Below are 12,571 nucleotides of genomic sequence, written 5' to 3'. Positions count from 1 at the left end.
TTCCCAGTGTTTTCAACAGGTATGTGAATAATGATGAAACTCAGCTATATTCTAATGCGAATTTCTGCAAACAGAAAAATATTTTATATATATATATATATATATATATATATATATATATATATATATATATATATATATATATACTTTTTTTGTGATGAAAGAAGAGACTCTGATCTTTCTTTTGGTAGGTTCCATGTTTTAGAACACAATATTTCTGTGGGCCTTGCAAAATCAGTCAAAATCTAATTGTACTTCCATGACCAACATGGCAGCAAACACAGAGGTGCTAGTTTTCAAAAGCACTCAGTGATGCCAACTCTTCCAACCACTCTAGCGACTTTTTCAAAAACTACGACGTTCAATTCCCGCTAAGAAAGTGACAACATGAGTGGAACCACTTTGTCTTTCATTGGAAGAGGCAATGTTGAAGTCAAATTGTGGTAGACATGGTGCGACTTGCAAAAGCAGTGATTTAGCTTCTTTTTTTTTATATATATATATTATTACCCGAGGTATGTTTCTAAGCTGCAAATATTTTTCAGAGGTTTCCTCGCCACACCATTACATCACAATCATATGAGAGCTTTTAAAGATAATAAGTGGGCTCAGTCGCAGACCTCAGTTTTTCGGAGTACCACTGGTACAAATGCGCACACACTTATAGAATTGTGAGGACATCCATAGACATAATGCATTTCTAAGCCCCTTCACCTAACTCCAAGCATAAAAAATTATTGCCTACCCCATTCCTTACCCTAACCTCACCCATAACCCAATTCAAACCTAAACTCTAAAACCAAGTCTTGACCCTCAAAAAGATGTCTTGAGTTGTGAGGACAGGCAAAAATGTCCTCAATCTGTTGGTTAAAGACTTATTTTGGTCCTCACAATGTAGTGTGTACAAGTGCACACACAGGTTTGTTTTACTATCTTTGTGGGGCCATCTCATTGATATAATGCATTTCTTAGCCCCTTCGCATAACTCCCAAGTTTCACAAATGATTGCCTAACCCTGTTTCCTACCCTAACCTCAACCATAACCCAATTCAAACCTAAACTCTAAAACCAAGTCTTGACCCTCAAAAAGAGGTCTTAACTTGTGGGGCCCAGCAAAATGGCCCCATATGGAGGGGTTGGCCCAACTATGTAACAAAAACAAGACCACACACACACACACACACAGAACAAGACAAACAGGCCTTACTTGTTCTCGCCAGTTTGCACTTTTATTGTTTCCTCATTCACTAGACAGACCAATGGTGCAGGGTTACCATACACAGTTATTAGGATATCTGCATGACACATCTATGCTATACAGCGAATGGATTATAATTATTACAAATACAGTAAACATATTTACATTTTAATTCAAGCTCCATACAACACAGATATTTACAAAATAAGTATGGAAACAAAAACAAATAATGTACAACGTTAATGTTTGCCTTTTCTATTTGAAACGTTTGGTGACCTCAAAAGGGTTAAATGACAACTTTCAAAAGGGGAGAAGCTTGTTCTGTTCAAAAGGCATCAACGGAAATGTGTCGAGGTGAATACAGAAGCACAAACAATAATGTATTAGTCATCTTAGATATCGTCAGCTACTTCATATTATAATCCCTGATATAAGATAAAATCAAATCCTAATATGGTTCGAATTTACATTGCTGGCTAGTACGAGTAGAGCGTGTGAGGGAATATGCTTGCAATCACAGGCACACTTTCACTCAAATCCCTTTCAAATGAAAAAAAGGAAGCAACCAACTGTCCCCAACAAGGAGCAGTGAGTGTCATTTTGTTTCTTCCTCCTCCCCTCGCTATGAGTGAACTGGAAATACACACATCTTCACAAAACATTCCACTGCCACACCACATTATTTGGTTCAAGAGCAACTAAACCGTGCAGATTTTGATCAGTTAGTTGAACTTTTTATGTTAACATGTGCAAAGAACTGCAAACTAATATGTACATCGCAAACAATAAATAATCACTCCAAAGTATGACAACAAATTAACCACACGGGTGGAAAATATCTGCTCTGACAAATTAGGCAATGCAAAAACATCTCCAGAAGAAATAGAAGAGAATGCAAAAAAATATAGATCTCAAAAGTCATCAGATATCATTTGTTGACCAGCAGGTTGGCAGACCTGAGGAACAAAACATTGTCAATGATGTCATTTGGCGCCTCTGTTCACCTTCATTTCATGTCAATGTTTTCACGTCATACACGGGGAAACTACTGGTTGGCTGGCCAGAGTTTAAAATCGCCCATTCGTACCAATCACATCACAACAGAGGCACCAAAATGAGCTGAGCAGGAACGGACAAAAACGCACAGAGCAACTATTTCCCCACCGCCATAGCATGATTAAAAGTACTTGAGTATTTTATCCTTTGAATACATCTTCTTTCAAACAACCCGTTTGCGTAACAGCCATCCAGTGGAGCCTTGATATGTGCATTACGGCCCTTGTCTTGCTATAGTTTACATGTGTAAAAAAACAAAACAAAAAAAAAACACTAATGCAGCTGGTTCAAAAATAGAAACAAATGCCCTGTCATGTTTTATACAAAACATCCTCATTCAATTATTATTACAGCAACTAAAAAGAGCAAATGAAGAGAACACATGGTGTTGACACATTGACATCGGGTGGATTTCTAATGCAAGCGGTTTTGCATGAAATGTTGCCGCTTCCTTCAATTTGACAAACACGAAAAGCATGCGGAGAGCCAAAAGAGCTCGAGTCGAGTGCGTGTATCAGGAGTGGGCAACCTTTTTCCGACCAAGGGGACATTTCAAGTCAAAATATTTCAACACGTGTAGCATTGTGTATTATATGATATATTGTATTTTTTTTAATACAGTTTCTCTGAAGTTTTGCTTGCGTTTAGAGTTGCATGGCGGGAAATGCCCCCATTGATTGGTTCGCCACACCTGAAGCACACATTAAAACATAAGCTCACCTTCCTGTTTGTCCTGCTCATGTAAGGAACAAGGAACAAAATATGTGCCCTACAGGCAGGGTTCTTTATGTACACGGGATCCGACTACAGCATGGAGAAGGTCCATCGCTTAAGGCGAGATCCTAAGCACGCCGTTTGCTATGTAGGTTTGTTCTCTCATGGCCGTCCGGGAGCAGGAAGCGGGCCTAGCGTCTTATGTTAGGACGAGGCAGAAACCTGAAGCAACTCTCATAAAAAAGACGACATTAGCAGCAAATTGTTCTTCAACGCGTGTTGCCTTGCGTAGAGCATACACATCCCTTGGAGATATATTTTTCCCTTCATGATTTAATCCTTTTTTTGTTGGTATTTGTGTAAGCAAATTGGGTGTTCCCCTGAGGTCTGCTGCAGTTATCATGCAAAAAAAAAAGAAAAAAGATAAATAAAACAAAACTGGGTAACATTTTCACAGATGATTGGCAAACAGAAAATGAGTGGCCAGAGAAACGTTTTGGGCAGAATCGTGCACACGAGTTGACTATCACGACATGCTACTAGTTAGGGACGCGAATGACAGCAAAGCGGAACAAAATTAGACCGTGTGGTGAATAAAGCAAAAAGCCGAGGAGGAAAGTGGGACAGAAATCGCAAGAAAGGAGACGTTAAGCCACAAGTCTACTTACAGGAGAAAACTGTCAAGAATCACAATTGATTAATAGGTATTAACACTTGGTATGTTCAAAGGCGTTTCGTTTAGAAAGAATGGAGCTTGTGGGATCCACTTCAGTTCTTGATGAGACCGCTACGCCTCCTTGCCAGCTTGGACCTGCGGAGAAACGCGGTGAAGAAAGCAGACCGTGATCAGCGGAGTTTCATTCAAAAGTCAAGTGCGAGACAAGTGCGCGTACCTTATCGTTCCCGCGAGCAGAGGGTTAAACGCGTACAGCCAGTCGTTCATGTCTTTCTCATTGTTGGCCTGCAGGAGGATCCCTCTGTGCTTCGTGCACACAGCAAACGTGTTTGGTGTCTGACAAGAAAATAATATTATTTTGCATTGAAATCAGTTGCTTACAGACTAACCAAAAAACAGCCAACAATTTGGTTGCGTGTTTCTAGTAAGAAAAGTAGCACTCTACAATATTGTGCTTTGTAAAAACAGCGTAATGACATAATTGTAATTAATTCATTTTTTAAAAATTGCCATATTTTTTTCTTCAATTCAGTGGATATTGCGCTGCTCTTTTTGCCGTGCACCCCTTGGCCACCTGGGGGCAGTACAACAGTGATATACAGGCACACGTGTAAACCTCCACAATTAACCCAGTCATATCAAAAATGTTGGGGTTTTTGTCAGGGTTCGAAATTCCTTAGTGACAAGCAAAAACTGTCTGCGAACAACTTTCAACCTTTTGCGAACACTGACGAAAACTCAAAATTGACTATGTTCGCAAGCATGTGCCGATCAGTGTGAGACACCGTTTTAAAGCAAAGCTATCTACTGTAGCTGTTTTAACCCATTAAGGCCGGGAGCGCGTGTCAGCGCTTCTCCCTTTAAATCCGGGAGAGCGGATATGTCATTTTGTTTTGATCAATTCATGGTCTCTTAGCCGATTAAATTAATCGGAATATACACGAGAGGGTGACGGGGCCTCGTAGCATGTTCTGGAATTTTATTTGAGCGTTTATGGTTGATGCAGATTCGGATTCGCGGGATTTATGAAATAAATGACGCGACTGACGACGGCGCGGGAGTGTAACGAGTCGACAGTGACATATTGTTAAGAAATATTTTTGTAGACAATGAGGATGTTGAACATTTTGACGGCTTTGTAACGGACTACGAATAATTACCACTCGATCCCCCGAGGTTATTACAACTGTGCTCCAGTGTTGAAATTAAATATACCCGCAGATGCGACAGTTGTTAGTTAAATTTAAAAAATATATATATTGAAGGTTTATAATAATAAACTTAGGTTTGTGTGAACGCCACAGGTGTAAGCTCTCAAATGTTTTTGGAATTATGTTTCTATCTGCTTCAGGAGCTGAGATATCAATTATTTTTTATATTGTTGAATTTCTAGGAAAACTACAGGTTTTCGGGCGGTGACTCAAAAGTCACCCTTGGGTTTTAGAGGCATGTTTTGCCAGGTGCCTTGATGGGTTAAATGTGTAATTCTCTTTGAATTACATTTAATTTGACAGTGAATTCCCACTGGGCATGGCAATAAAGAGTCTGAAGTCTGAAGCGTACAGCGCTCATATCTCAAATTTTTGCTTGCAAGTCAAGGCAAAAAATAAATTTAAAAAAATCAGTCGAATGACGGCTTGCATCTAAAAAAAAAAAAAAACTATGACCACTAAGAGTGGACAATGTAAGCTAAATATCATATCACAATGGTTGAATTTTTACTGGTGGTGTTACCGCTCATTGCAATCTCTGTATTTCTAAATGCAAATCACTGATTTCAAATTTGTCAATACAATTTACAAAGACAATTCAGAAATATTAGTTATTGTGCTTGTGGCAAATGTGAGACCTTTGAATGACATTTAAAATTTGTGAGGATAATGAAGGCCTTGATTTTGGGTAATCTCCTCTAAGATTTTAGGATCCGTTGATTGCTTCTGCCCAGCATAGATGCCAATAAAATCTCTGCCTCTGTTTTTCAAACACTCGGGCCTACAATGTTACTACATTTGAATATTTGTCACAATGGTGGTACTTGGACCTGTAAGTATTTATTGAGGTGACACTTGGCATCCAGTTTGAAACCACAGCTCAAGTGCTTCCTCATGAAAGTCGTACCTTGAGCATGGCCTGCTGGTCTTCACTGTATTCCACTTGCGCTGTGGAAAGGTTAAGGACCCCCCGCTCCACCGGGTCCTTGTCGCTGTTGTAGATAAAGACGTAAGGCCGGCGCACGGCCACAAAGTGCTTCACCCACGAGTTGGAGCGTGGCTCCATGAAGCTTAGGAAACCCTTCTTGGACACAACAGATCTAATGCGGGGGCAGAAGTACAAGTTGAAGGTCCGATTTTGTGCAAGAGTCATCTTCCAATAAAGACTTCAAATTTAGTCAGGGGCACGCAGCAGCTCTCACCCCGGCCTCATTTCTTCAATATCAGGCACCAAGTTGAGGAATTCATTTTTCCCCGCACGTGCGAGGTAAGATGCCTCCAGGGTGGGAACCATGGGGAAGTTGTCATACTCTGAGCAGGACGGGCTGGACGCACGGGAACAGTTCTCCGGAGTCCTTGAGGAGAAGTACACAAGTTTAAAAAGGCTTGCGTTATTATTATGAACATAAACACGACCCTGACCCAAATGATTAAAATAAGAATTGATCAAGGTCAGCTCGCTACAGACTGAATGGCAGATTTACTTCTGTTCTACAGAGCCACAGCGGGAGTCTGACAGAGACGGGCATGTGGAGGAGGGGGTGAGCGTGGCGCTGCTGAAGCTGGTCACCGACATGTCACGTCCCATCGGAGAGATGTCAGACAGCTGAGAGGACAGACGGACATTGAAGACAGCGTATGCGGTGGGACATCGGTCTTGTGACGTGACGGTGGCCTTACCTTGCAGTCGCTGATGCTGTTCACCAATTGGTTGTATTCGCTGTTGAATGTATGAGTCAGGAGGCGGAGGCACTACATGGGAACCAAATGACAATCGTCAGCTCGCAGCCCAGTAACAGAAGGAGGCAGCTGCTTGATTTGGAAGTCACTTTTTTAAAAATCATTCTAATGTATTAGTTATGTGGAGGCTGCCCGTTTTTTATTTTTTTATTTTGTTTGTTTTGTAACTTGAAGAAATTGAGTCAGCAGAACGTGCCATAAATTTAGGCCCGACTACTTTGCTACTTTGACAGACTGCATATGCTTTATAAAGGCCATCAGATTTAAGACCTCTTATTCCTTCTGGCCACAAAGAGTAGGCTCAATTTTTAATGAAATGATGGTGTCTGAATAGTTAGTATGTCTCTGTATGTATATTTTTGTGGCATCTTTAAGACCACATAAACTTTTTTTTTTATTTTTTACAATAATATGTTCTATGCAACCCCACTAGTCTAAATATGGCATCATAATCCAGCCGTTTTTATCCATCTCAGGGGGCGGCCATTTTGCCATTTGCGGTCGACTGAAGATTGCTAAATTCGAGGATGGTCGGAAGTCAGATTCATTTGAGTTGTTGTTTTTACAGTTCCGACCTGAAAGCGTTCGAGGCGAAAGTAAACAACCAAAATGGCGGATAGTGATAAATAGTTTTTTATTTGGGTCTTCAAAACTAATTTTGACCTCTAGCAAACTTGCCTTCTCGCAATTTTGCTTCATTGACTGTTTTTATCTTATTTCATAAGCACTTCATACAGTTCAGTAGTTCACCGTATAATTTCATGCAGGGAGATAGCGGCATACTGTCACGTACATTGTGTTATGTGAAGTTATGTCGAATATTTATGAGTGAAGAAAGCTACCTAGTTTTATACTCGAGTAAATTGTGTTTTACCATTCACGGTCTGTGTTTCCAAAGGGGTCGCCATTGTAGAGTGACATCACATTGTAGTCCGTCGGTGAAGTCGGGGTACTTCTTTTCCCCGACTTTGCAAGTGGAATTTCTGAGTTATGGTTTCTCTAACACTTCCTGGTTTGAAGTCGGAAAAGTCCGACTTCTGACCGTCCTCGAATGCAGCAGACAATATAAATATTGCTCAAGTCTCAGGTAACAACCAATCACAGCGCAGCTTCAGAAAACAGGTAAGCTGTGATTGGTTGTTGCCTGAGACCTGAGCAACATTGATGTCATCTTCAGTCGACAGCAAGCGGCAACATGGCACCTTAGATGAATAAAAATGGCTGGATTTTGCTTCATAACATATACTCTAAAAAATTTATATTAATCAGAATGTCATGTGACTAGTGAGATCACATATAACATATTATTGTCAACAAATATTTAAGGTTGACTTCCACTTAAAGAATCAAGGATAATTATGCACTAAATGTTGTCAAATCTAATAAGACTTATTATATTAGACTTCTGAAGGATGGGATGAGGCCACATTGTTACCGAAAAACAAAGTTTGCTGTGAAGAGAACACTTTTAAACCTACAAAACAAACTAGTGAAGTTAGGGTGTCTGTGCTGGAAAAGTTAGTCCTTAAATTCAGAACTGTACGTATGATGACTTACTTATGTTTCTCTTTAAATTTCATCAAGGTAGTTACTTTAGATTGTTTTGACTTTTAAGGTAATCGTTAGGAGAATGATCAGGAATGCAATATTTACTGGAATAAAGATGACATTGTACAAAATCAAAAGTATAAAAACACTTTCTGCTGGGGGGAAAAAAAAAGCATTATCGTCAACCTTCTCATAGTACATTGTCCCATATGGAGGAGAATTTGCTGTCACCTTAGTGGCCAGCTCCTTCTCACGGTCAACCAGGCTCTCGATGTCAGCGGAGTCGTAGCCGCTGCTCTCACTGGGCGTGATGGCACTCTCGAAGGTGGTGCTGGAGATCTGCGAGGAGATGGAGGTGGAGGTGGACAAGCTGCCCGAGCTCATGCACGGAGACAGCAACTCGCTTAAGGACTTGCTGGTTGGCCCCGATCCCACGGGGGCAGATTCTCCCAGTTTGTCTCTCAGTAGGAGGAGGTGGCGGGTCTTCTCCACCTAGACGAGTTAACGAAGAAGAAAGCATCATAACATAAAATGTTTATTTCCTCAGCTTGCAGGTGAATTTAATTTCTAAACATGTACAGCACCTCATGTAGCTGCTCCATTTTCTCCAGCTCCCATTGGTGCTCCAGGATGAGACTGTCTCCTCTGGGCCTCCAACCTGCCAGGTTCTCCTCGCCACGCACATACGCCACTGATGTGTCCAAGACCTTCCTCCTCCGGCGTTGCATGCCTGAAAACCATGAACGACACTCTCCATGAGTCCATACTTGACAGATCTGGAGATTTTGCACTTGAACTCCAACATTATCATCAAAAGCTCACCTGGACTTCCAGAATCGGACATCTTGCACAAACTCAGCTCGTAGATTCCGGTAACACGGTTGCTGTGAATAAACAGAGCAGATAAGTCATACAGTTGAATGTGACATATCAATAGTTTTACAGTCGAGGGACCCATGACATGGGAGAATTTTTTCAAGGAGCCGATCCCTCATAATCCTTACGACAATTAACAGGTGAACTCCATATGCCATGGAAATTATCTTTTGAACATATCAACATGTTACAGAGTCAGTGTTGCTAGCTTAGCCACTTGCTCACTATACAGTAATTATTGACTTTTCTGATTTCTTCAAAAACTCGACTACAGACTTAAATTCTCGCAAAGAAACAGCTCGAGTGGAATCATTTTCACGTAGCATTCTGAATGACAAAAAGGGAGCCCGGTGGAAGGCAATCATGGGCTCAGTCATGCTTATTTGAACATAACCCCTTGGGAATTTCTGGATGCCAGTTTGACAAATCACGAATTTCGTTAATAATAAAATGGCCTACAGTCTTACCAGTCTGGGGTTTTGGAATAGCCACTCCCGAAGAGGTTCCTGAGGGAACGGGGAGGTGAGATCTTTGCATCACGAGAGTAAAAGACCATGCAGACGTCTTTAGTGATAATAGCAGGTTGGATGCAATGGTCAAGCTGCGAAGAGGAGACAGGTAGCACATTTAGAAAAAATAGCAGATGATTCTGCGGTGATACAAGACTAAGGCGCAGCTGCAAACCTCTAGATATGCCGACAGCGTCATGTAGATCTTCTCTCCATAAGGAGTAACTCTGTTTAGCAGGAGGGAGTTGTGCAGGGAGCTGTCCCACACTGCCTCGAAGCGGTAGAAGGTCCTGCAGGGGACCAAAAGCAAAACAATGAGCACAAAATGTGTGGACAATCCCCTTCGTTTAGTGCTTTACAAAGAGGTGACAGGGTAAGGTCGCTAGCTCTGGAAAATAAAGGTCAAAAGGCAGCTATGGGGAGTGTCATGTTGGGAGTTGAAACTTACAGACCTTGACATTGACACTGCGCAGTGAAGTGGCACTCACATGTTTTTCTAGTCACAACATGATACAGGAAACACACTGAGCCAAGAGCTCGACGACACAACACGACATTGCAGTGCGGTGCTAGAAAGTGTAGCAAGCATTCTGAGTGACTGATGGCACAATTTAGCCTAAAGGGCTACAGTTTAAAAAAAAAAAACATCTTCTCAGATAACACAACTAAATTGTCTGTTTTGATGAGCAATTTTGAGACTTATTTGTCATGATTGGCAGCAGGGGGCGCTGTCCTGCACAGACATCATCTGTCCGCTGCATGATAGCAGCTGGTCTGGTTCTTTTCACCTTTGCTTATAAGGCAAAGGCTGCAACTTGAAATTACACAAATGTTTTCACCCAAAAAATTATCCGAAAACAGACAACAACAAAAAATATATATCAGTAGACAGGTAACTGCCACACCGATCTTGAATTAGGACTCAAAATAATTTGCAAGTACAGTGCAACAGTGCTTCAAAGTGAGAGTGACAAAATTAAAAATCTATGCATAGTGTTTAATTTGTACATGATCACCTATGCTTGATTATACCTGCCTGGCCAAAAGCAAAACAAGTTTTCATGTGAGGATAATGGTAGAATTCTGTCATGAGGTTTGAAGAGCCTATATTTACCCTGATAGTAAATTTTGGAAAACATTTTTTTTAGAAACTCTTTGTAAAGATACAAAGATTTAGATGTTGAAAATAATATTGCTTTGAATGTATGTGAATTACGTGTGACTTATTTTGGGGGGGCCAGATTGTATTATAATAATTCCCCTGGTCAGTGGACAGAATTGACAAATAAAAAGGCAACATACATTCAAGCACACAGATTATTTAGGAACTGAATTCTATTAATCTATTGAACTAAAGAGAAGAATAAAGTTCTTTCAGAAAGGGAGCCTTATGTTCTCCAGTCACTAGTACCTATCAATATCCTTATCAATAGACAGCCTGAGCACAATCAAGAGTCCAGCAGCAGCGGGAGGGACGAATGCACAGAAAAAAAGAGAAGCACAAAGAGTCAAGCAACAATGGAGCAAATCAATGGTCATGCAGTGATTCCAAAACATACTGTAGGAGACATTCACACAGTCATATACACACCGGATCAGAATTACAGTATGAGATGTGATACAATACAACAACTTTTGAGAAGACATCTTTCTGTATTGTATTTACCTGTTAGAGTTGTGGGAAGATTTGATGTTTTTGGCAGAGATAATGTTAAGAGACAAGACCGCATCAGCAGCGCCATCGTCCACTTCAGCCTTGTTCCTAATACGACCTGGTGGGACACAGAATGGCCGGCGGATGAAATTCAGAGCTCTACTCAGAGTGTAGATTTTGTATAGACAGTATGTCATGTTGCCTCAAATTAGCTGTGTTGTTAACTTTTAAAGCACCCAATGATGTTTTCCTAATGTTATTTTTCACCCGCCCATTGAAAAACGATCAATCTCAGTTGCTCACCAACAACCAGCTCACGAACATCTTTCCAGTGCAGCTCGCTACCCTTCTCGTGGATTAGAGTCACAGTGATCCGACGCTGGATTCCCTACGGCGTAACATGACAGCAGCTTCAGATCAGTAGCTTTTATTGAAACGCTTTTTCGTTTTTATGAACATTTGAATTAATAACATCTGAAACTGCGCAATGAGAAATTGTAGAGTTAAACATAAAGACCATGCATCTCTGTTACCTGGTGCAGCAGGTACGTGCCATGGCAAGGCAGCGCTCCACTGTGATCCACTATAGCTGGAATGTACCTGCAGAGGATCAGAGGTCATATAGAATTCAGACACTCATACATGTTAAACATCAAATGTGCAGGTAACCACAAAATGGAAAGTGTGAAGTCCAATATACAAATACCACTTTGTTCTTTTATTGGTGTCCCAAGTGCATCTATTTATGCTAAAGAGTCACCTTTCAGAGAAATATTTGATATCCTCTAAATAAATAAAAAATGTTGCGATGTATTCTTTAAAACCAACTAATTAATTACATTATTCTACGTATAAACATAACATGTACATGCAGAAACTCACTCTCCTGTCGGCTCCAGCTCGCTGATCTCAAACCAGACGAGTAGGTCGTATTTGCTGACACACTGGCCAAGGTTGGACTTGGTGATTGTGTTCAACTTGGTGGCTGGGACTGATACAACACAGACATACATTGGGTAAATATAATAACTCTGGAAAAGTAAGATGGCCTAATAAGCTTTTCAGTTGGTATGTTAAAAATTTAAAAGGCACGTGTTCTCAAAAGAGATACTGGACAATTCTCTTCAGGCCCCACAGCGAGAATTTAAAGGGGTCAACCTTAAACATTGCTTGACAATAATATATGTGACCTCACTAGTCTAAACATGACATTCTGATTAATATTACATTTGTGGAATACGAGTTATGAAGCTAAATCCAGCCAATTTGACTCCATCTCAGGGGGCGGCCATTTTGCCACTTGCTGTCGACTGAAGACGCCATCACAGTTACTCAGGGCTCAGGCAACAACCAATCACAGCTCACATGTTTTCTGAAGCTGAACTGTGA

General features: G+C 40.8%; 1 protein-coding gene across 17 annotated transcripts in view; it reads right to left on the bottom strand.

The window, feature by feature from the left end:
- Positions 1-1,207: 1,207 nt before the first annotated feature.
- Positions 1,208-12,571, bottom strand: part of kif1b (kinesin family member 1B) — a 54,933-nt gene continuing 43,569 nt past the window's right edge. For 13 of the 17 annotated variants that reach the window (XM_086066995.1, XM_086067006.1, XM_086067001.1 and 10 more), the window contains 16 exons: positions 12,065-12,173; positions 11,716-11,782; positions 11,486-11,570; positions 11,195-11,300; positions 10,940-10,966; positions 9,704-9,818; positions 9,487-9,620; positions 8,966-9,027; positions 8,728-8,873; positions 8,375-8,635; positions 6,536-6,607; positions 6,340-6,461; positions 6,058-6,210; positions 5,763-5,955; positions 3,862-3,980; positions 1,208-3,779 (listed from right to left, as the gene is read on the bottom strand). In XM_086066995.1, coding sequence (XP_085923121.1) covers positions 3,737-3,779; positions 3,862-3,980; positions 5,763-5,955; positions 6,058-6,210; positions 6,340-6,461; positions 6,536-6,607; positions 8,375-8,635; positions 8,728-8,873; positions 8,966-9,027; positions 9,487-9,620; positions 9,704-9,818; positions 10,940-10,966; positions 11,195-11,300; positions 11,486-11,570; positions 11,716-11,782; positions 12,065-12,173 — 1,814 coding nt within the window. In that variant the 3' untranslated portion in view covers positions 1,208-3,736. The remainder of the gene's footprint in view (positions 3,780-3,861; positions 3,981-5,762; positions 5,956-6,057; positions 6,211-6,339; positions 6,462-6,535; positions 6,608-8,374; positions 8,636-8,727; positions 8,874-8,965; positions 9,028-9,486; positions 9,621-9,703; positions 9,819-10,939; positions 10,967-11,194; positions 11,301-11,485; positions 11,571-11,715; positions 11,783-12,064; positions 12,174-12,571) is intronic. The other 4 variants (XM_086066997.1, XM_086067009.1, XM_086067010.1 and 1 more) reach the window with 1 other exon arrangement.

The sequence above is a fragment of the Leptonotus elevatus genome, chromosome 2 (genome assembly GCF_054856555.1).
Source record: "Leptonotus elevatus isolate MCC_2025b chromosome 2, RoL_Lele_1.0, whole genome shotgun sequence".
NCBI classification, from domain to species: Eukaryota; Metazoa; Chordata; class Actinopteri; order Syngnathiformes; family Syngnathidae; genus Leptonotus; species Leptonotus elevatus.
This window is presented reverse-complemented; position numbering and strand designations above follow the sequence as displayed.